Source organism: Ambystoma mexicanum, chromosome 7q (genome assembly GCF_040938575.1).
Source record: "Ambystoma mexicanum isolate Mex_15411 chromosome 7q, UKY_AmexF1_1, whole genome shotgun sequence".
In the NCBI taxonomy this organism is placed as follows: Eukaryota; Metazoa; Chordata; class Amphibia; order Caudata; family Ambystomatidae; genus Ambystoma; species Ambystoma mexicanum.
Genome location: NC_090941.1, coordinates 802992282 through 803017862, shown reverse-complemented (window position 1 = coordinate 803017862; position 25581 = coordinate 802992282). Strand labels below are relative to the sequence as shown.

Here is a 25581-nt window from a genome sequence, read left to right as displayed (position 1 = left end):
CACATTTGGAAGGGGCGGGTACATACTGGCAGTGGTTGCGTGCCAGCTCATGCCAGCACCAAGGTCTACTCTGATTGGGTTACTGTGTTTTGTACTTCTTGATGTCTCATACAATAGAATGTGTGGAAGTCTGTGACAAGCGCTATAGAACCTTGCAGACATAAACTCACCATAATCAATAGAGGACCACACGTTGGCACACTGCCTACTTTCGGGTAACACAGCATCCAGCCAAACGGCCAGACTAGTGCTTTCCTAAATGCATGATCTGAACTGTCCCCGAGGGTCTCTGCTACTCAAAGTACATCTTCCAAAGATGTTGCAGTGAGTCATAGAGGACCCCGCAGCTGCAGCGCAGTTTCATCATGTTCACAGGAAATATATGTACCCACATTTGCACATTTCTAAATGTTCGGATCAATGGGACCAATCATTTGTGAATGCAAAACTATAGGAAAAACTCATTATTCAACCAAAGTGGCCATGGCTTGACTAGGATAGCAGCACACAAACGTTGCCTGAGTGAAATACAAGACTGTGTCATACTATAATATACACATGCATGCATGCTGCATGCATGTAAGCCTTTCTGTAATCAGCTACATATTAATTAAACATTCTTTCTGCATTATTAGAAGAGGCTTGCAGAATGATGCTAAATTCCTCCTTTTTCCGACGTGGAAAACGGTGGCTTTTTACTCTTCGCCCATGGTTACATTCTCCAGATGGCAGAGCTATCCCAGTCTGCAGTCCTGATGGACCAACATTTTCAAAAAAGGGCTGGTAGTGATGGCGTTGGAGTTGATTGTGTTTGTGGCAGTGGTGGAGGTAAATATAGTGGCAATGCTAGTGATGGTGATTGTGGTGGTCATGGAGAGAAAGACATATGTGCATAGGATAGGCACTGCAAGGATGCTCAGGGGAAATTAGAGGACTGGGAAAGACGCCTGCTAGGGAGAAAGGAGTTCAGAAGAAGAAAGTGGTGGAGCAGGGTCAGAAATGGCAGAGGCACAAGAAAGAAAGGGCAGACCAGCCATGAGCATAAGCAAATCAAGTAGTCCGGGTTGGGGGTTAGCACAAAAGAAAACGTTAAAGGTGAAAAAAAAGTCTTAGGGGGAGAGAGTAGAGCGGTGAAAGGTGAAAGATGTGCAGAAGAATGCCAGGAGATAGGGAAATACACTACAGTAAAAATACCAATAGTAATGTGTACATTGTTTTCAATTTTAGTCACAACCACATTTAGCATAGTATAGTACACTATTCTATACTACAGCAAGAAACATAGTGCAGTGAAAGCATGCATTGTTGTACTAAATGTTACCTAGTATGTATCTGTAAATTTGCAAACTATTGAAATGCCGCTGACTGAAAGGTACCCCAAAGCATTCTTTGATAACAAGCAAGTACCCCAGAATCTTTCTTCGCCCTTGTTGCTGGGTGAGAATCATTTCATTTCTGCCAGTCAGGGCTGAACCTGAGTAGGCTTTGAAGGGTTTTCAAGGAGATGTTAATGTATTGCCTAAACCTGTAGGATTTTGTCAACGTAGCATTCTTTGATGCTGTCTAGTTGTTCAGTAGATTGGTGTATGGTTAGTTTGTGCAAGACTCTGACGCAGAGTTTGTTGGGTTTGAGAAGTGTCTTGCCTTTGTTGTCTGTTTCAGATATCATTGATGTAGTAGATGGTTCTATGGTCGTCTTGACTTGAGCTTGCACATGGAATTTAGGACTTGAGTTTTGTATGTGTATATTTGAAGCCAGTAAGTTCTTCACAGTACTAATGTGCCGATGATTTGGGTCTGATATTTCTTGATTTCCGGAGAGTATCCGTTTTCACTGTGTCCATCAGCGTGTTTGTCAGTGCTCTTGAAAGAATGTTGGTGCAGTCATCTGATCAAAATGTGATCCCAGAAGGAGGAAGATGTTTTCTTTAAGTATGCTCATGGGGACGTTCCTGAAGGGACGGTATGCCATCTTGGATGGTTTGGGTTGGCCACAGAGATTAGATGGTGTGTGGTGGTGTTAAAAGTGGATTGCAGCACAGTCTGTCCAGACTAGACATTTAATTTCTGGGGATGCTGTGAATACTAGGATGAGCCTATCACTTTTGATATGAGTAGGCTACTTGATGGGTTGATAGATTTCTATGGCATCAATAAGGTAAAGGAGTGTTTTTTAGGTTGTCTGGGTTGGTTGTTATTCTAATAGTCTTACATCTCCTACAACAGGTTTGCAGTGTTTGACGTGAACTTTTCTGGTGAAGTTTGAGATTTTGTCAAGGAGGGTGGCTTTGTTGGTCAAGCAAGGTCTGTAGTTCATCTGGAGGGTGGCTTTCTGTGGATGAATTCTTGGGACCTGGCATATCAGGTGTTCTATGGAGGCAATATATATTGGTTACTGAATGGTACAGAACCACAAAGCCTTGTGCATGACTGCAAGTTCTCGATCATTGTTTCCTGTGTGGTCATTGTTCACATTGAAATGCGATTTTGTGGTCCTGGAGAACCTGATGTCTGTGATGACAAGGGTATTGTGTGTGTGCTTATACTATCAGTGATGTTTACTGTGTGTAGGAATGCTGAGTGTGCATTCAATTTGAATGATGTGGCGTGAATGTTTGGTGGATGGATGGTGGTGAGGTGGATATGGATGAGATTGTAATAGTTGGCTGTCCATAATTATTTGTTGGGTTAGTGTTAGGAGCTTCAATGCATGATTGAGGGTAGGTATGTGGTAGGGGGAGTTAAGAGTGAGGGTTGCGGTGTATACTGCAGGGCTTACGCGGGGCTATTGCGCAGATGTTCTGGCTTTTCCACACTCAGGCCTTTACAGGACCAAATAGGATTCACCCTTGTCTTCTTCTGCCCCTTCCCTTTGGACACCCTGGTAAAAGATGATGTGAGAACTTGAGCATGTCATGGTAATTCCACCAAAAATTGTGCATGCTTGTACTTTTCCTGAGAATCACTGCCACAGGACGTGAGTACCAGTGCATTACATTGGAATTCTTGGATGTGAGTACTGGAAAATTCAATGGCAACATCTGAAATCTAGTCCGAGGGTGTTCCATTTGAATTACATACCTGGCATTTGAGTGCCTGCACATTCGCCTGCAGAGGCAGCCTGTATGACAGCAGGAGCTTTGATGCAAAAGTCAAGCTGTTGACTTTGACAATGCGTGTTTAAATAATGTTTGATTTTGAATAGGAGGTATGCATATCAGCTGTACTGTGCACGATCTTCGCAACCCAAAGGGGCCATTTCAACAAGAAGAAGAAGAGGAGAGAGGAACTTATGGTGATGAACACATTATTTCTGGTTCCCTCCTATTGTATTGGCAGATCACACAATGATTCTGATATAATGGTGCACATACAATGATGCTTTCAGAAGCAATTGTGTATTTAAAGACATAGGGCTCACTTTACTATAGAGCTAACACAAATGGCTTAGCAAATAGTAATTCATTTATTTATTTAACGTAATTCAGGACCGTAAGTATTTTTCAAAGTATTGCTAGCTGCTCAAGGTTATAGAAACTGTATAATACATGAAAATGAATATGTCTTTACAAGGTCATGCACAACAAGACAAATCAAGAGTTGAATGTACATGATTTAGCTAGGCTCGCATAGTTGGTATTGCAGAAACGTTGCACTGGTGTAGGTGCAATTAGCAATAGGTCAAAAATTGCCCTTGTGCAAGACATTTTTTTTTCAATGCACTTGCACCAGGGAAATATCTGCCTTAGTCCTGCAAAAGTGCATGGTAATGGCATTGAAAGGCATGGTAAAGGCATCGAAAGATTATGTTTTGTGCACTAGGGCAATGCTTGCCCTAGTGCTGATTGCACTTGTATGGATACAAAGCTTGTATAAAATATCCCATGATGCCCTGTGTTGATGACCTAAGCAAACTATTTCAGAGTAACTACATGGAAGACTACTTTTATAATGTATGTTTCCTTTATTTGGTGTGTTCTAAAATGTAATTCGGTATGTTGCAGGTTATGACTGCTCCGATATCAAAGATACTGTAGGCTCGGTTATGAAAACTCCCAGTGGAATTTATGTAATCCAACCAGAAGGATCAGATTCCGCATTCGAGGTCAGTTTTCCTTTGTCCGCCCAGCTGACTGCTATGTTTCGTTTACAATTTCTTTCAAACTGTTTACACATCCGCGCTGCTTGAATGAAATCCAAGAATAGTGCTGAACATGTGTAGCTATCAACCATTGCCGTCATTCCATGTAGAGGAAGAAACATTAATACAAATGTTGAGTTTTACATGTGATGATGTTGGTGAAGCAGAATTGCTATGTGTGTGCTCGTGAAGGAAGTTGTATTTTTAGGTCTGGATAAGTAGATGGTTCACTACTAAATTTCGTTTGAAAAATTGAAGAAAGGGGTCAAAAAGTAATCTTGCGTGCCAAATATTGATCGTTTTATTGGTGGTTCAGCGCACTGCAGCATGTTATTGTTAGTTCAGTGCATGCTATTCTATTAATGAGTTCATGTAGTAGATTGAGAAGGTCTGAGGCACAATCCAGACTTGCCCATGGGCTCGTGCCGCTCTGTTTTTCTTGTGCACGTCAGGTCTCCCGTAGACCTACACGTTCTGACCACAATTCAGCCCTTTACCAATGGCACAGCTATGGGATGAAGGTGACTAATCAGTGACTGCTCGGAATTCGATCTTCTGTCACCTGTTAAATGGCTATGCGACATGTTGTCTTCTGGGGACTTCTGCACTAAGTGAGATTGTGCATGTTCTTGCACCAGCTTCCCAATGGGGATTTTGTGCTGAGTGAGGTAGAATACATCCTGGAAAATCCATTAATATAATGCCTTTGCTCTACGTTAAAAGGTGTGCTTTATGTGATGAGCCATGAATGAGATACAAACACAGAGAATTTACGGTTTTTGGTTATAAACTTTCATTGAAACAAAAAAGCATTGGAACATGCCCCACTGTCCCTAATCTAGGAGCGTTTTCCCTACCTCAACCAAAAACTGAGGGGCCTGGCCTTTGCCAATATATCCTGTGTCTGAAATTTTGTTCTGGCCCTCACACTCTAAAACTAACTCTAAGATGCAAAGGGTATTGTCTCTGATTCTCAAAAGTACACAAATGTTAAAATCCAACACAAAGGAATAAATCCAACCAAAAGGTTCCAAATGGACAACGTTCACTGTTCCAAGGAATGGCTCCTTTCCCCATATTCAAACAAAGAATAATCAAGTTCCTCAGAACCCAAGAGGATCACTCCCTCCTTTTAGCGTGTTCACAGTTGTAGGGGGAATAGCTCCTTTCCCCAGGATTGTCTTCCCCTTCAATAGGATTCTTCCTTCATTATATTACAACTTGGGTGTGGGTGCCAGACGTGCAGGTTACTTGGCATATTCCCCTGCCATACTCTGCTTATTTACAATAGTTCACAATTTCAAGGGCATGAACCTTCTCTGAGTTTCTCCTTCTATTATAACGTGTACACACACTTGAGTTTGCCTGGTGTTATCTCCTGCCAAGACTTTCATGCAATCTTTCAAACACTTGTCTTCACCTAGTATACTCTCCTGCCAGGACTTTACTTTACAAACATTTAGCTTTACCTGGTATACTCTCCTGACAGGATTTTATGCTATAACCTTTCATTTTATCATTGAAATTAAATTAGCCCACTGCTGGCTTATCAACCCTTGGTTCAAAGAGTTTATTCCAATATGCGCTTTCACTTTCACCAATTCTTTCCCCCTTTCCCACAAGCATTCACCTTTACTTTGTTTTCTCCCCAGAGATATGGGCTCGACAACCCGTTTATGGTATGCTCCATGAATATGTTAACTTCTTCATTGGCTTCTCTTTGGGTCTTTTGCCTAATTCTTATGGAGCGGTACGCACTGCCAGGCAACCCGGTAACCCATCTGTCTTCCCTGTGCTTACGGGTCACTCATTGTGTTTTTTGGCTTTGGTTCCCTTCTCTTGGCATCCCGTCGCTTTATTCTTATGGAACGGCACCCGCTTTCAGGCAACTCAGTAACTCATCTGTCCCCCCTTACCGTTTGCTTATTGCGTTCCTTTGCTTCAGTTCCCTTCAACTTGTTGGCTCGGCATGCATCCCATTAGCTGCTCCACCTTTGCTGTGTCCTTTTTTGCAATGTGCGGCTCTCACTGCCTTGTATTCTCGGGTGATGAACCGTCTGCACTGGGGTTTCTCTCTCTGCTGTTCGGACTCACCTCCACAGCATTTTCCACAGCGTGATTTTCCTGTCAGCTGTAGCAGTTTTAAACTTCCTAGGATGATTACATAGTTTCCAAAGACTAGCCAGTTGTGTTGGTTTACCGGTGTTAGTCATCTTCACTGCTCCGTTGCTCTTTGTCATCTCAGTTGTTACCAGGCTGTATGATGTTGAGGAAGCTGATATTGGACCTTATTGGGAGTGATCATTACTGCTCCCTGCTTCTCCCTTGTTCCTGTTGTTAATATACGGTTCTTTGTGGGCTGTTGGGGAATACTTTAAGTGGATCTAATAAGAGGTTGAGGGGGAGTGTTACAATATGACATCAGGACATGAGGAATGGAGGAAACATCCCTAAAAGGAAAGGGGGTATGGAACTTCCTCTAATGATGTTGTATCATCCCCCTGAGGGTCGCCTCCCCCGTGGTGGTCCTCCCTCATATAGTGGCCCCCCAGGGTCAGGTAGAGGCTGCTGTCCCCTACCACATAGGGATAGGCTACCTCACGGAAAGGAGTGATGACATCGTCAGATTCATCACAATAGTTATACATATGTTGTTATAATGAGGGGTGAGGGATGACAAAAGTGATTTTGGCACACGGCATGGAGGTTAGGGCTTACCATGTGGACTTTAGTAGAGCTGGATTCCAGCTTATTTCCATTGCCAGGCCCACCATACCTTTTGTAACCATATATCCTGTCTATTCCCTTGACAGATCAGCAGATGAGACTGACACATGTTTTTGTATGTCTAGTCATGGCAATTTAGTGCATTTGACAATCTGGTTCAAAATCCGAACCTGTCAGGCCACAGAATGAGGGGTCACACAAGATATGTCATCATAACAGTTTTCAATGTTAGGGCCGACAGCACTGCTGCTTGATCCATGATCAGGTGCATGTATGTGTTGTGTCCTTTTATTTTGGACTGTCAGGGATGCATTTAGCAAGATGTGGTTGGATGGGGATGTGACGATGATGCCACAGAGACATTTGGCCAGGTGCACTTTCCATGGCCCTACCTGCAGAATTCACTTGGGTCGCTGTTTCATTGCTATTGTAATGTCAAATGAGTCATTGTCATCAGTGCTGTACCTCGCTTGGGATTCATCAGAATGTGACTTGCTTCAACCATAGCAATCCCTCTCTACCAAATACCACACAGTAAGCCCTGACCTCCATGCCATCTGGCACCTTGTGCATACCAGACACCAGGCACAATGGGCCCACCATGAATTGACTAATGGATACTAATGATTTTCTCCTCTTCTCTCCTTTTCTCACCCTTTACAATGTAATCGCCCATCACAGGACCCACATACTACTGATTATTTAATTTTCTACCATTACCTGTTGCCCTCACTACTGTTTCTCTTATTAATCTAAAATTGTATACTAATACTGTGTATGTTGGGACACATACCCAACAATATCATTCAAAATATACAATAAATGGTGCTCCTCACTATGGGTACCTATACCACTCTACTGGGACTCACTACTCGGGTGATATATCAGTGCCTCCATATTGCCATCAGAGCTGAACATTTTGGGTTTAGTAAGGGCCCAGGTTCACCCCACCAGCCTCAGGTGCACAATGCCTGCAACATCTGCCAGCACTCCCAAGGTGGCAGGGCTGAGGGCTGTCAAGTCCTCTGCTGCAGATGTTGGCATTCTGGTTGAACAGGTCCTGCCCCATTACGATTCCCTCTTCAATCCATAGAACCTTCTTGGAGTTTGTGTATGCCAAAGCATATGGAAGGACATCACAGCTGCCATCAACGTGGAGGGATTGACAGTCCATACTGTCGAAAATGCCAAGAAGTTGTGGGGCTAACTGAGGATCTGGAGCCAGATGAAGGAGAATGCAGCATTGAGGCAGGGGCTTCCGTGGAGGTTAACCCTGAAGACCGCCATTAAGTCACACCATTTCACCTCTGTATCCTGGAGAGGATCAACCCAGCACTGCATGTCCAGGTCCTTGACCTGCAGGCCTGTATCCAAGCTTCTGGTACATTCTCACAGGGTGAACCGTATCACTGATATGGAATGTCCTGGATGAGTATGCATGAATTGAGCAAGTCAGTGCTTCTCATTGCATGTGTGTTGCCCAACTCGTAACTGGCGTGCAGCATCATGAAAACACTTGAAGTGTGTCATGACACACAACTGTGATGCAGACAGGTGTGGGAGTGAGCTTTGGCAGGTTTGAATGACATAGAATAGTCTTGTGAATGCAATGTGAAATGCTTAGGACAAGCATTCTGACAGGGGCACATCACAGATAGAGATTTTGAGGCCATGTAATATACATTCAGACACACTTCCTATGTTTTATTAAATTAGGGAATGATGATTGCATCATATGCGCGCGCTCACAGCAAGAGTGAGCAAAAGTGAGCAGTTTGGCAGATTTCTCTGCTTCTTGTATTTATTTTTATTTATTTATTTGCATCTGTTAAGCGCACTTGCAGCCCATGGACATCGAGGCGCTGTTACAAGAATATGTAGGCATTTTTGATTAAAGTTGAACAAACAGTCTCTTAGTTACAGAAGGCAGAGATAAGGTGTGGAGACACAAGAAAATAAAGATAGCAATCCGAGAAAGGTAATCAGTGGTTAGGTATACAGGTTGCAAACAGAACGTGGGCAAATTAGATAAAGAGTTTAGTTTTGATGGCTTTCCGGAAGGCAGAATGCAAGTCTATCAATCTTAAGTGAAGAGGCAGGGCATTCCAGTGGGTTGCTGCAAGTGTGGGGAAGCCTTCCTTGTGGGTTTTGCAGGCGGGTTGTTGTGGACACCTACCAAACTTGAAAAAACTACTTAAAATCGCCACCCCACGCTCATGGGTGCGTGCTCACAGCACAAGTGAACGTTAGTGAGCAGTTTGGCAGATTTCTCTGCTTCTCGTGGTTCCTGTCTTGTGGGTTTTGCAGGCACTCTTTTGGAAACCTACCAAACTTGAAAAAACTACTTAAATCACTACCCCGCGATCATGCATGCACACTCACAGCACAAGTGAGCGGTTTGGAGGATTGCTCTGCTTTTCGTAGTGCCTTTCTTGTTGACTTTGCAGGCTCTCTTGTGGACAGCTACCAAACATGAAATAATTACTTAAATTGCCACCCCATGCTCATGCATGTGCCCTTAAGTTAGCAGTTGGCCGGATTTCTATGCTTCTTGTAGTGCCTTTCTTGTGGATATTGCAGGCACTCTTGTGGACACCTACTTAACTTGAAAAAACATCTTAAATCACTGCCCTGCACTCATGCGCACATGCTCACAGCAAAAGTGAGCATAACTTGTAGTGCCTTTCTTGTGGATTTTGCAGGCAATCTTGTGGACACCTACCAAACCTTAAAAAACTACTTAAATGGCTGCCCCGTGATCAGGCGCGCATGCTCACAGCACAAGTCAGCGTAAGTGAGCGATTTGGAGGATAGCTCTGCTTCTCATAGTGCCTTTCTTGTTGATTTTGGAGGCACTCTTGTGGACACCTACTAAACTTGAAAAAACTACTTACATCGCCATCCCACGCTCATGCATGCGCTTACAGCACAAGTGAGGGTAATTGAGCGGTTTTACAGATTTCTCTGCTTTTCGCAGTACCTTTCTTGTGGATTTTGCAGGCACTCTTGTGGACACCTACCAAACTTGAGAAAACCACTTAAATCACCACCCTGCACTCATGCCCGCACACTCACAGCACAAGTGGGCATAAGAGAGCAGTTTGGCGGATTGCTCTCTTCTCGTAGTACCTTTCTTTTGGATTTTGCAGACACTCTTGTGGACACCTACCAAACTTGAAAAAACTACTTACATAACCAGCCCGCGCTCATGCGTGCGCTTGCAACACAAGTGAGCGTAATTGAGTGGTTTGATTTGATTTCTCTGCTTCTCGCAGTGCCTTTCTTGTGGATTTTGTAGGCACTCTTGTGGACACCTACCAAACTTGAAAAAACTACTGATTTCTCTCCTCTCGTAGTGCCTTTCTTTTGGATTTTGCAGGCGTTCTTGTGGACACCCACCAAACTTGAAAAATGACTCAAATCGCCACCCCACGCTCATGCATGCGTGCTCACAGCACAAGTGAGCATTAGTAAGCAGTTTGGCAGATTTCTCTGCTTCTCGTGCTGCCTTTCTTGTGGATTTTGCAACACTCTTTTGGACACCTACCAAACTTCAAACAACTGCTTAAACCACAGCCCTGCGATCTTGTGCACACACTTACAGCCGACTGAGAGGTTTGGAGGATTGTTCTGCTTCTCGTAGTGCTTTGTTGATTTTGCAGGCACTCTCGTGGACACCTACCAAACTTGAAAAAATTACGAAAATCACCACCCGCACTCATGCACGCACGCTTACAGCACAAGTGATTGTAACTGAGCGGTTTGGCGGATTTCTATGCTTCTCCTACTGCCTTTCTTTTAGGCATTGCAGGCACTCTTCTGGACACCAACCAAACTTGAAAACATTGCTGCCCCGTGCTCATGCGTGCATACTCACAGCACAAGTGAGCATAAGTGAGCATAAGTGAGCACTTTTATGGATTTCTCTGCTTCTTGTAGTACCTTTCTTGTGGATTTTGCAGGCCTCATGTGGACACCTACCAAACTTGAAAAACTACTTAAATCGCTGCCCCGTGATCATGCGCACACGCTCACACCACAAGTGAGTGTAAGTGAGCAGATAGAGGATTGCTCTGCTTCTCCTAGTGCCTTTCTTGTTGATTTTGCAGGCACTCTTGTGGACACCTATCAAACTTGAAAAAACATCTTAAATCACTGCCCTGCGCACATGCTCACAGCACAAGTGAGCATAAGTGAGCAGTTTGGCGGATTTCTCTGCTTCAAGAAGTGTCTTTCTTGTGGATTTTGCAGGCACTCTTGTCACAGTCCCAGGAGAATCAAATCATCCTAGATGTGCAGTTGCATCTGGGACAGAATTGGAGAGCGATATTGTGAAAGTGCTGTGCGTTATATCTGAGGCATGCTCACCTGATGGGCAGGATGAAAATATACGTGACTCAACATGTGATAGCCCAAAGCGAAGCCCTGTCTATACAAGTAGGTGGGCCAAATCTTCTTGTGAATAACAGTCCAAATGGCAGAACCCAGACTCTGAGCTCTACATCAACACCAAAGTGAGAAGCACTGGGAAATATAAAACAACAGAAGCGCTTCCTCTGGTTGAGTTGAGATCTTTGGTGGAGAGCTCTTTGGTTCCCTCGGATATAACACAAAATAAGCATCAAACCAAGGTGCAACTACATTTTGAGTCCATTTTGAGTCCAATTATGAACTTTCACGTGGGTCTATGGCTCCTCAAGTCTCAGGTGTGAAATCACAGAAAAATATGAAAGCTTTATTTTTAAGGCTGGGAGCAAAATCAGTTCCTGTAAAGAATTGTGAGACAAAAGATAAACTGGAATTTGCTATGGGAGTCTCTGATTAAAGTTTTTTTAGAAGCCTGGCCTAGTGTAGAGAGTGAACTAGGCATTCAAGAAGATCAGAATCCCCATGTGATTGATACAAGTGACATTAAATCTACGGAAGCAACTGGTATAGAACTTGCTATCCACCCTCTATCCATAACCTGCCTTGCATACACCTGATGGCATCTACTTACCCTTTGTAACCTCCTTCGCCAACATCCATCCAACATTTAATGGTGTTGAATACATTAACATCTCCTGCTGTGGCACCAGGGAGACAATTACTATTTCACCCACCTCTAAGTACTGTTGTTGCCAGATATTGTTGCAGCCACCACCATATGTCCTGCACTAATGACACATCTCACATATGAGGCAATGACAGGAGCCCCTTACCTAGAAGTTGACAGAATGAATATTTGAATGTCACCTCATCACATGGACGTGGGAATAAATAGATAATGGGATCCCACATGCATCTCAGCAACACTAATGAATAATATCCCTGGTGCAACTGCTATCCACTGTCCTAAGTTCCATTCTACTAAACTGCCGAAGAAGACTATCGACCTCAATGTTGTGAATTCTCTATGGCATGCATGAACCTGGCTCTATTACAGTTTGCCTACACTTACATTAAAGTAAATGATTTGGAGAAATAACCAGCTGTTGAAAATTGTGTTCACAAGTTCACCAAATGACAATCCCTGATCTAATGCTCCCTGGTATACAATCAATCCCCAAAATTTCAGGACTGGGAACAGGCTGAATGTATAGTTAAACCTCATATTTACTTAAATATCATAAACTCAAAGGTAGTTCCCTTTCTTTATGCAGGGTAAGACACTGCAAAAAGATATGCAAATGCAGATAAATTATTTACATAATTAAAGTCGGCCCACCTATGGCAGTCTCACTAAACATAATACACACAACAGAACTACTAGTGATACTTCTGATTCTAGTTCTAATAAGAGAATCGAACTTCAAAACACACTCTTAGTCCATAATGATATCACTGTCACGGCCAGTATAGTTCACATTTTCATAAAGTGTTTTTCTTTATAATCAATCAGCAAATTCAGAACATGTTATTTTCTCCAGTAGCAAAAACAATTATGGAGTGTTTGGCCGAGTGCTGGCCTTGCAGAACGTTTGTGAGAGCAGGCTGCTGAGTCTCTCTATTCTTTCCATTGTGAGATGGAGGAGCGAGTGTCACCAAAACACCTGCCACGAGTGGAGCGTGGCGGAGTGTTTGGCCGAGTGTTGGCCTTGCAGGACTTTTGAGGGAGCAAGCTGCTGAGTCTCTCTATTCTTTCCATTGTGAAAAAGAAGAGCCGGTGTCACCAAAACACCCGCCACAAGCAGAGCGTGGCAGAGTGTTTGGCCGAGTGTTGGCCTTGCAGGACATTTGAGAGAGCAAGCTGCTGAGTCCCTCTATTCTTTCCATTGTGAGAAGGAGGAGCCGGTGTCACAAAGACACCCGCCACAAGTGGAGCATGGCAGAGTGTTTGGCTGAGTGTTTGGCGGCTGTGGAGCAGCTGTGAGAGCTTCAAAGACTTACTATGTCTCTCTGTGTGTTAGCTGGACACAAATCTCACCTCGTCCGTGCTTCTGTCTCACCTCTGCGATTGACAGGGGTGACCATGGATACAGAGACGGGGTTGGAAGACACAGGATTCTTGGAGAAGCTGGAGGTGAGTGATCGGCCGCCCCCCACCGTTCCCCATGAATGTTGTTATCGGAACTACAACTGGTGCATTCATAGAGGTGGGAGGTGCGGGTCGTGTCCTCCCTCCCCCTCCCTTTTCCTCCCCCTTACCTGTTCAGCTCACAGACCCTCAGGCTGATATATTCAAGCCAGCGCCAAGTACAAGCACGAACAGTGACATCGACAAACCAAATGCCACAGACGGCGCTGAGGTGAGGGGGACCCACCCTCAAACTTCACAGAGTGAAAGCGTATCAGTGGGTAACTCCGCTGAGCTGGACATAGCGCTCAAGCTAACTTTGGACAATTTGATGCCTGCGACTAAGGAAATGATACCGGATAATTTAAGCAATAATGTGTGAAACGCTGAAGCATCGCACCAAAAAAGAACATCTATTTCAGGCATAAAACCTGCATCTGTAGTTTCATTGTCAGCAGACATCCCTGCCCACTCTACGAGTCCAGCAAAACAAGCTTGTGAACGGTTATGCAGGAAAGTCCACGCAAAGAAACTGATGAAACAGGCTAAAAACAGCAGGCATAACTCATTGGTCCTTAGTGAACACACAGAGACAGCTTTATCTAAAGGATCAACACAAGATAGGAGAAACATATGGAGCCCGTCGGGGCTGTCAAGACTAGATCTTTCAGACTTTTTATACCAACAGGAGGCCATGCAAACCAGGGGTAATGTGCCCCCTTGTGGCAGTGGTGGGAAAGAAATATCGGACCAATTACTTCTGGAGAGTGCCTCTCAGGTTGAGATGGGTGGCTTCTAATTTAGGAAAAATCCCTCTTTGCACCAAACTCTACCTGTCTCATTCAAAAATCTCATACAGTCTACACAGTCACATGGAACACATAGCAACCAATTTACAAACCATAATAAAAGAGCTGCAATATACAGGTTTTCAGCAACAGCAGGATGGTGGGAACAACAGTATACTTAACCAACAGACGAATGAAAAAAGGGGCGTGAGAACCATCATCCTGTGGTACTTCTGGAGAAAGGAACAAACACGACTAAACCAGACCAAAAATATACAAAAAAATATAAGGATGCAGAAACAAGCTTTGCAACTATAACGGCCCTTACATCTATTCTGGCCCCTTTTATGAAGCTTTATGAGCATATAGGGGACCAGCTCAAATACCAGACAACCATGCTTGCCATGCTCCACTCGAAAATGGTGTATGTGGAGGGCTTTGTAACCGCCATTCAAAAGGTTCTAGACAATAGCACTGCAAATCTAGCTACTCTGATGCATACTATACTTGATCCCCTAATTACTGAAAAGGAAAATCGCAGGAAATTGAAATTGTTTAACATACAGGATTTCAGAAACCAGTTAACACCACTGGAGAAAATGAACAACTTCAAAATTGGTTCCCGGGAAATTACTGGCCAAAAAATTACGTGGGTGAGAAGTGTGAACCTAGATCCACTCGTAACTGTCAAAGCCGGAGTGGGTCCACCTAGTACTGGCTCTATGGCCAAAACATCTGATGAAGATTCTTGTTTTACTATGGGGAAAAATCCATCTACCCCCCCCCCAAATCGATCGAACTTGACACAAGCAATATCATAGAGGAGCCTCTAAAGGAGAATTTACCTAAAGAATGGATTACATTACAGCCAGAAGACATACAACTTGAGGACGAAGCAAAAATACAGAAATGCTCTACCCAAATATGGCCCATATTTAACAATCCGAAGACCTCTCAAAGGCCGGTGAAGGGCAAAGAAGGCATAATATCTAAACATGTGCAAACACAAAAAAGGTCAATTGGGACAACAATTGGGGCCAAGCAGCTCCCGGCAAAGAAGTCTAAAAAGGAAAAACAGCCAATTAAACAAAGAGTTAATGGCACACGACAATTCATTAAAAACTTAACATTACCAACTAGAGTAAATCAAACCAGCTCATAAGGACATAAAAAGCAGATAACTGAACTTTCCACTATCCCTAATACTTGGATAAACTCAACTACTAAGAAACATGAGGTCCCAGTAGCAGAAGAGGAGTTAAATGAAAATGCCTCAATTGATCTAATGGACATTTCGACATACTCTATTTCAGACCAGAGTAGAAACAGTGATAAATCTCAAGAAATCGACGATCAAGACTGTGAAGAAGCAGAGGATGATCAGGAAGCAGAATCTCCACTCAGTAATCAAACATTGGAACAGAATAATACATTTTTAGGACCAATAACTCTTAACAAAATAAATCGTTCAGTTCATTCTATCAAACATAATGAACCACCAGTGGGTATGACCCAAAAGAACCCCTGTGTAACATGGCAAGCAGACGGACTATCGCACCCTGAAAACGAGGAAGTTAAGAAGCTAAGTGCACCACTAGAAAAACTAGCATCTTGCCAAAACAACCAGTGAAAAAACCCCAAGACTATCCAACTAACCTACCAGAAAATGAGGAGTTCATCCCCAAGATCTTGTACGAAGTCCAAAAGACACCTGTGGGGTCCTGTGGGAAACAGTATGTAATTTCACCACTCAAATTAACAAGCCCATGAACGAGAACCAGCCGGGAAGTTGAACAAAAATCGCCTACCCGGTTTAAAGACCAAAAAGAAAGACTAGAAAAATCAGAGCTTAGTGAACGGTCTGACATTTATCATCAAGATGGTCTTTTGTTAGAAAGATTGATAAAATCATCCAATGGTCTGATTTTAAATAGAGCGAACATTCAAAGATTATTTCATCATGTTCCATCATTAAGACTCTTGGCTTCAGACCACTTGGCCATCATTGAATTCTCTGATGACACGGGCACTGATAAGGTGACTATTTATCCACCAACACCATTGATTGTGCAACTTCTGAAGGAAGAAGCTGATCGGCTGAGACAAATAGAGTTCAACCTCACTGAGCAAATGAATAAGATCAGATCACTGAGGAGAGCATCTCCAAAACATTGAGGAAACTATGGTCAAAGAAACAGCAGGAATTATGACAACCACATGGAGAGAACAAACTCAAGGAAATGTGGACAGGACTCAAGAGATTGCGGACTGGAATGGAATCAAAGGAGATAGGAAACAAATGTTGCTAACATGAGAAAAGAAGCTCTGAGAGCAGAAATAAAGGGAACAGAAGAAATTTGGAATTGGCTGTTGGGTTTAGTGGCATCAAAAATCTAAATGTCATAGACTGTTCAGCAAACAGATTTTAGTCCTCTCACTGTGGCGAGTTGGAACACCAGAGGTCACGCTCACTTGTTCACCAAAAGAGGGTCTAGAATTGAAGAACACGACCTAATATGTCTCCAAGAGACTTGGTTAAGGTCGGCCCCCATGATTGATGGCTTCTCTGTTGACCTCAACCCCGCAGTAAAGGGAGCGATGGGTCGACCGATGTCAGGCCTCCTGATAGTCATAAAGGATCAGCTACAATTTACAGTGGAGGAGGAAATAATGCCAAATCCTCTAATTCAAATATGGTGGGGGTCTTGACCGTCAGAGACAACAAGACAAAGAAAACATTGATTCTAACAAATCTATTGTTGAAGTGAAGTTAGAGCTTGTTGGAACTGTGGATCTTGAGCTATTGTATGTGTTGCTTCTTTATTCCGTTGCCTGCCACCTGTAGGTGGATCTCAGAGGGACAAAGCTCCTGATGTCCCAGTGTTTGTAATGCTGTTCTGGGTGACTGAGATCCAACGGTTTGTACTTTGGCGCTGGTCAGGGGTTCCTTGTATTTAATGAGTGTTAATGTCCACACATAGTAAGTGTTTGCAATGAATGTCGATGTATTGTTTTTAAAGTGCTTTAACCATAGATTGTCACTTGTGTGACATACATATTAGTTGTTCCGGGCTTACATGTAGTTCAAAGAATGCAATTCACTGAGATTTTAATTTGCCGACACGTGTTTCAACCTAAAAGGTTTTTCTCAAGACTGTCAATTTGTGACATAAGTGATAGTGTGCAAAGTGAATGGTGATAGTAGATCGTTGACATTTAAATTAGTAACAATAGATTGTTGTTAATGTTAAAAGCGAGACCATAGTTAAATGTTCGCATTGTTCCAACCTATAAAAAAGGGCTAAGAACAGATCCGTCCAACTATTGCCCCATCACCTTGTTGGACGTTCCGGGAAAGATGTTTGCCTCCCTGATCCTAAAATCCTTGCTCAAGTGGAAATTCATCTCAGGTCACAGAGATATTTGGCAAGCAGGTTTTGTGAAAGGAGTAGGGCCGTCTCTAAACACCTTCATTTTGTACCTATTGAAGGCTCGAACAGAGAGGGAAAAAAATAAGAAGATCTACCTGGCATTTGTTGATCTAACGCAGGCATTTGATACGATCACGCACTCGAAACTATGGGACAAATTACATCAATGGGGATGTCCCAATAACCTGCTAGAACTAATACAAGATTTATACACAAACACTAACCTGAAGATCAGGCTGAACATGCGGGGTTTCTTGACAAAGGCCCTACAGACTAAAAAGGGCTTGAAGCAAGGCTGCCTGTTGGCTCCTGAGCTTTTTAATCTGTTCATCTCAGAGATTGACCAGGCCTTTGCAGACATTAGATGTTTCCCCCCTAAACTTGCAAACATGACCATCGGAAGTCTTTTGTATGCCGATGATGTGGTCTTGGCCGAACAAACCCTTATTGGGTTACAAAGACAACTGGAAGTGCTTCAACCTTACATTGAATCAAATGGTCTTATGATCAACCCTAAAAAAACAATGATCCTTCTGTTGGGGGAGCTTGGGACACGTGGAGGAAAGAAACACTTTGAATGGAAACTTCAGGGCGTGAAAATTCTGGTGGTAAAATCTCTCACCTACTTGGGAGTATGTATGAACACTAGTGCTACAGAAGCGCTCAGGAGAAAAACTCAGAATTTAGCGGCTCAAGTGAGAATGCTCCTAAAAGATTTGGTGGATTTTTGACGCTCCCAGTGGTTGCCTTTTATCGTTCAAAAGTTGCCCCAATTCTATCTTATGTTGCAGAGTCTTCTTTCTTCTTCAAGATGGAAAATTGGCCAAAGATAGAAGGTCTTTTCTGGGAAAAAGTTTTGGGTTAACCAAAATCAACCCCTATACAGGCTGTTCGCATAGAACTGGGGCTGACGTCACTCAAGGCCCTAGTTACTTGGAACATCTTGTCATTCCTTAGGAAATGTATGGAAGAAAACCCAATAGGGGCTTTGTGTTCCTGAAAAAGGCCCTTCTAGAAGGAAAGGAACCAGCACTGATGGAATGGGAGCTTAACTGCAAGGCAACACTGACAGACCTAGTAGAGTCCACACAAACCCTGGTTGGGAATCCAGATGAAACTAAAAAGAAACTGTTCACTCAGGACTGGATAATCACTCTGGAAGAAAGATCTAAGTACAAAGGCTATGGCAAAATGTTTGAGGAATCACGGAAATTGAACACTATTCCTAGATACTTACAACTATTTCCTGATTGGTTCTTCAGGGAGCAATTTCTGCTTTTTTGACTAAACCTGCTTCCGACTAGAGAAGTGCAATGCTGGAAGAAAGACAAAGAAAAATTGGTAACATGTAGATTAAGCCAAGAATCCAATTTGGTGGAAACATTAAAGCACCTTGTCATGAGCTGCCCGGTCTTAGACACACATCGAGCTACACTAATGAATGAATTGTCAAATATGGTTGGAGAACAACTGACCAATGGTGGAAGATTATTCTGGATGGTGAAAAGGTAGCCATAACACTGGCGTGGTCAAATTTATGATCCTAATCTTTGACATTATCAAGGAGAACTTTGGAGAGGTGACGTAACAGATGAACCAATAGGGTGTTGTTATTGGACTCCTTTGCGAGGTACATGTCTATGTGTGTAAATTTTGATCATTAATTATCTGTATGGTTTTCTTTTTTCTGTACTTGGATTTCAATGTGGCTAAAGGTTGTGTTTACGCATAACCATGTACAAGTCACTTTAATAAAAAAAAAAGATTGGTACTAGAGAAAGGTTGCATGTCTATCAATGCTATTCTCATTCAATAGCAATCAACCCACCCCCCCCCCCCATGTAAATATGGTCCTGAGAATTACTAGTACTCGTGTATGCATGCAATTTAAATTCAGGATATAATGGGTTTCTTCTAATTCTGCAGACTTGGGTGAGCAAAACAATGTTATCTATCAAGAACACACAGGAAATTAGTTTACCCAACCAATATAGGGAAATGGCTACATGATGTTCCAATACAAGGAAGAGAACCACTCCCACCTCAGTTTACGAATCAGGCCCCAGAGGTGCAGAGGCCTCTGCTAATGTGCAATGTCCAGAGAGAGGAGAGGATTTATTTATATTTATTTATACTGGTATAATTTTCTATGTGAATGAAATTAGGAAGGGTAAAATACCTTTCACCTCCTGATTCACTTTTTATACATCTACAGCTTTCACAGATTGAAAGAAAACAAGCAATTATCTATTTATGCTGTAAAGCACAGCCACAGATTCTCAGCCTAAATGGTTTGATTGTACCTGTGAGTGCCACAAAATTCAGTTTGTGTTATCTGTCATTTACAAAATGCTGCACTGTCAGAACTGGGAAGTGCTCCTTCATTTACACAGCACATACCACACAGAAAATGCTATTGGTTTTCATTTAAATGAAATCTCACTTGGCTTTAAATACAATGAGAAATCAAATGCATTTCTCAAATCTAATTGTCGGGGGGGAAATTCTCCCGGGGTCGGCTGGGCCGTCCGCGGACCTCCGGGCGGGAGGCCCCAACTCCTCCCGTATATCCCAAAAGAGATAGAGCATGAGACACACGCAAGAAGCAAGGTGATTCTGCTGTTTATTAAACAAAACGGCAGGGATGGCCAAGGATCGTACGCGTCCGTCCTGACACTCTCTCAGCAGTGTGGGGCTCGCAGGCCCTTTTTACCTTAGCATGACGCGCTACTTGCGTCACCTTAGCAAAATTAGCAAAAAACCTTTCGCCACTCTGGATTGGTTCCCCGAGTGGTAGGGTTAGTATAGCATACATATAGAGGACGTGGTTATTGGTTAAGGGTCAGTCAGGTGGTATACTTGGGTTGTCCCTTCAGTTTGATACATAAAAATTGTTACATGAAGACCCCTGAGGATTGGTCAATGTTAATGGCGTCAGTGATAAGGGTCCCATGTTCTGATTGGTTCACCCGCGAGCCCCCCAGTCTGGGACCATCGCTGTTCCCAGCTCGCGGTGCACCTGTCATTTGCAACAATGTTTCACTATGGGTATGTGCAGACAATGTGAGGATTTATTCATAAGCAGGAAGGCCGACTACTCCCACCGCCGCAGATGTCCATTGAGTCGCTTAATTGTATCTGCCTGTGTCTTGAGACGGGGGGATCCAGACCCCTTCTTCCTCCTGGGCTTGGCACCCTATCAAGTTCGGCTTGGTCACGTGAGGTGGGGACCGTGGTTGAGGCAGAATTCTGTACAATTAATATTGCATTTCTCACTGTGTGCCTGGCTTATCTTGCAGGTGCGACCTTGGCGTCGGCTTGCGGAATGAGAGTTTGCAACGTTGTACCCTTGACTGTCTGTTTTTACTGGGCTCATTCTGCAGGGTCAGCAACCGAACCCTTGCTCATTTAATGTTCATGGAAGCTTTTGCTTGCGGCCTACTTGGGCCTGGTGCATGGGTGGAACCATTTGATGCAGAGCGCTTTAGGTTACGGTATCATATTGCTCTATCCCCAGTATCATGTCTCCGTTATATTCCTCATTATGGTACATGGTTTTAGAAGAAGCGTGAGCAAGCCTTTTTAGATAAGTTCATTATGCGTCTTGCGTTTCTGCATTTGAAAAGCCTATGTTAAAAATAATAAAGATGCATGTCCGTGGGTGTGTCCATCGCCTACGTCATAGCACTGAGTATGTTCTTCGTGTGGATTGGTGTGGGAGTGTCCGGTGTGTATGTTGCACGAGTGTGTTGTCCGTTAGCTAGGTCGTCATGGCATCTCTAACGATGTGTTGATTTGGTGCTGGATGGTTTAGTCGAGTTCATCCATGCCGCAGGTGTCGGCATGTGCAGGGCAGGCAGGTGGGCATGCGGGTGGGCATGCGAGTGGGCACATCCGTATGTTCTTGTACCAGGGGATTTTGGTCGTCTGGGAGATGGGCAAACTCCTCTCGTGGCGGGTGTCTGGGCCGTGATCCTCTAGGCCATGGTTGAGAGGGGATTTTGGGAGCCTTTTGTTCACTTTTCCCACTTCAGTCCCCCCTCTGGTCGACTTGTCGACCACAAACATATCCTTTTCCTTATCTCCTCTCACTCTCCATATTTTAGTTACTCCTCCCAAATGTCCATAGTGGTTGACATGGTCCTCAAATGACCAGTACATATATACACAGGTTCCTCCAGGTGTGCAGTATACCCATTTCCCTATGTAGCTCCTTGGGTTTCTTGGGTTTTCGAGCTTCACAGATGGTGGGTCCAGGTGGTTAGTGATGATCTGGTTGCGCAACCTCTCTCTCTCTTTTATTATTGTGCCTGCGTGTTGGCCGTCATCTGCTGGCATCAAGGGGTGCATACCGACCATTTCGATCATCTCGTCTGTGGTGCGTGCCTTCCGGGCCTTCCAAAATCTTATTATGATAAGTGCAGCTCCAGCTAAAATAATGCATCCAACTATGATCTTCAGTCCATCGGACAGCCAAGATGGCATAAATGACCATAGCGTCAAAAACCAGCTCTCATCCTTTTTTACACCTTTACTTTCATCCATCATTTTTGAGTGCATCTGGGCCAATTGTGATACTGCTTCTGTCAGTGTACCATTGTCAGCATCGTTAGCAGGAATGAATGTGCAGCATGATTGTATTATCTTCACACAAACTCCTCCTTCCATTGCTGTGCGGAGGTCCAGTACATATCTGTTCTGTAGTGCTACCATCCTCACTGCTCGCAATTCCTCTTTTATTCGGTTGAATCCATTTACTGTAGAGTTAATTGTCATCATTAGTTCCCACCTAGTTATCTGGAGCCATTTTGCGTTTGCCTAGGCCTGTAGTCCAGGGTGTATTATTGAGGAGAAGAACATAGCTGCTCTGCTGAATAGTCTGTGTTCTGGCGGGATTGAAGTGAGTGCTGTTTCCGACCTTCCCCACAGGTAATTTCCTGTCAGAGGTTCTCCTTGTCTTTTCCTTCTGTTCAGGACGGTGTTGTTGCCGTTGTTTCGGTTCTCTGGCCCTTTCTGAAGCTGTGCAGATCTCTTCTTCCTTTTGTTTCCTTCATCCATTTTGGGGAAGTTCGCCACATTCACATGTTTCTGGGGCACCACTAGTGATGGTACATTAATGTGTACTATTGTGCATACACAATTCCACAGAGGGGGCAGTGTGTGGTATGCCTTGTCTCCACAGGCCCAGTAATGGTCAATTACTACTGCTGTTCCTGCTCCCCCCTCAGGTAGCTCTGTCACGCTTGCACAGTTGGTGTTGTATCCTACGTCCACTTCTCCTTTTTGTTGGTAGCATATCTTAGGTGCAGTCATCGGCAGTATTGTTATTGGGTCCTCATCCTTCTCTATCCACGTTAGCATGGGTACGTACTTGACCCAAGTCATCCAACATCTGTTGTTGTGCTCTGCAATAGTTGTAGTATCTTCTCTCGTTATCATGTTGCTGCCAACCACTCCTATGTCCCATTTGTCACCCAGGTACACCTTCCCTGTTATTATTATCAGTGGTCTTTCCCAACATCCTTGTTTACCAGGAGCTTCAGTGGCGTACCAATCACATGGTAGGTACTGTAGTGTAACTTTCTTCGTTTCTCCTTTTTCAGGGCCGCTTGTTATGTATCTGAATGCTTCGGCATGTAAACTGGCCTTGTGGTAGCTCAAATAACTCTTAAGGAAGTTATTTTCGTACGGGTATGTGTCTCGTGATTTCCATACCAGGTGCACCGTGTTCCCTTGAAATCTCCCTTTTGTTTGGAACAGTGCCAGGTATATTATACGCCGTGCTGTTTTTTCATCTATTTCCGTGGCAACAAAAATTCGGGAAGCACTCATGGCGTATGGGATCAATGAGCAGACGTAGCAGCTGTCTTCTGTTGTTTGTTTGCCTATTTTGGTCATGTGTTGGTACCACATGTTGTTAGAGACGTGTGCTGAAGTTTGTATGTAGTTGTCAATATCTTTATTCTCTGAGTATGTGCTGCGTTTAACTCTATTTCCCTTGTGTGGAATTTTGCTAGTACCACCTGACGTAAAACCTGTTGCAGCTGGGGGTGGGGGTATATTAGGTTTGGGTACAGCAAAAATATTGATAGCATAACTGTTCCGCCATACAGAGGCAGCCACAAACCCGGTGATCATCAAAATCCCTATCATCTTTATTACAGAGGCTAGTTTCACCGGCATTTTGCTCTTACCTTGCTGCAGTCCGGCAGCTAATTCTTGCGACGTTAAAGTTGCCCGCCTGAAAAATCTCAATATGCTTGTTATTAGTGTTAGTTGTTGTTTTCAAGCTCTCCCTATCAAATAGTTGTTCAGTGCCCAGGCGAAGAGCTGTTCCCACGCCAATCTAAGCGATCTATCTCTTAGGACAGGCAAGTATGGTTGGATGTGGGGCATTGATTGTTCTATGGCCAAGAGAAGTGCTGTGTAGTAGACACGTACCCTCCTCCTTTTCAGGTGCCTTTTTATGTAATAGACAAATTGGTGCAATAATTCCTCAGGGTAGTTATTGTCTGAGGGTATCATCTACTCCTCCTGGGCAGTGAACTTTGTTAGTTATCTGCTTTCTTAACAGTACAATAATACACCGTACCTGCATGTGCGAGAGAAAAAAAGAGAACATTCAAGTGTTTACATGTGTATGTGCAAAACAATGTCCTTCAGTTGGGTTATTATTGCAGTGGGTAGGGGGTCAAAGGGCAGAGGGTTTGGGGTTCAACTGGTAGTGGTTCCTTTACTCTTTGAACGTGTGACCATGGGGTGGGCGGTATGGTGATTACCCTCTTTATTTCGATAGTTGTCTCTGGGGAATCAGGGGGGTGGCAGGGCATGGGGACACTTTGGCCGTTAGTTGCGGTAGATGTCCCTTCCTCCGTTGGCGACACTGTTGCTGCTCTTCCAATGGCCCTGTCGGTGACGCTAGGGCGGGTCTGGAGTTTGCAGATCTTTATGTCGTGTAGGTGGTTCCAAGCACGTTTGTCCTGTAGCTTTACTGCTCTCGTTGATACCTCCTCTACCAGGTGGGGGCCAGTGAAGCGTGGGCTGTTCCACTTTCTGTTGAAATTGCGGAGTAGTACGTGGTCACCTTTGGCAATTTTGCACAGTTTTCCCTTTTCCAATTCTTCATCCGCGTCTTCTTGTTGATCACTCTTAGACCCGCCCCGCGTGCGCTCGAGCTGTTGAGACACAAACACTACACTAGTAATCAAAGAAGACACATATTGGTACATTTCATCACCAAGGACACCTGCAGTACTCTCATGGTTGGTAAATGCTCTTGATGTTGGCGTCAGAGGAAGGCGCATTTGGCGTCCGGTCACCACCTCTTGAGGGGTGAGGTGGTGGTCGGAGCCTGGTCTATTCCTTAACTCAAATAGGGCTAGCGGAAGGCAATACAGCCAACTCTTCTTTGTTGTTTGCTGTATTTTTGCAATTGCCTCTTTTAATAGGCCATTCAGGCGTTCACATACACCGTTGGCCTGTTGGTGATATGCACATGCAAATTTATGCTTGATGCTTAGTAAGGGAGTGATATGCTGGAACATTTCATTGGCGAAATGCGGCCCATTGTCTGACCGCAGTATTTCGCACACTCCCCACCTGGGGAAGACCTCCCTCACTAGGAATTTAGCTGCTCGGAATGCATCTGGGTGTGAGCAGGGCCCTGCCTCGATCCACCTCGAGAATGGGCACACAACTACAATCATATACCTATTTCCTTGACATACGTTGATCATATCAACATAGTCAATATGGATGTGTCGGAAGGGTCCCTCTGGCCGGGGTATAGTACCTTTTATCACCTTCAGCGTGTGACCGGCCGTGAACTGCTGACATGTGAGACAATTGCTGACAAAATTTGACACATGGGAATTTAACTAGGGGCAGAACCAATCTTCCCTAATTCGTGCTGCGATGACTTCCTTGCCTGTGTGGGCTGGGTGGTGTAGTTGGCTCAGGGCGATGTTCAATAGTGCCAGTGGCATTACCATCTTTCCA

At 43.9% G+C, this 25581-nt stretch overlaps 1 protein-coding gene across 2 annotated transcripts in view; it reads left to right on the top strand.

The window, feature by feature from the left end:
- Positions 1-25581, top strand: part of ANGPTL5 (angiopoietin like 5) — a 448401-nt gene that overhangs the window by 239831 nt on the left and 182989 nt on the right. For both annotated transcript variants that reach the window (XM_069640373.1, XM_069640374.1), the window contains one exon: positions 4005-4105. In XM_069640373.1, the coding sequence (XP_069496474.1) occupies positions 4005-4105 (101 nt within the window). The remainder of the gene's footprint in view (positions 1-4004; positions 4106-25581) is intronic.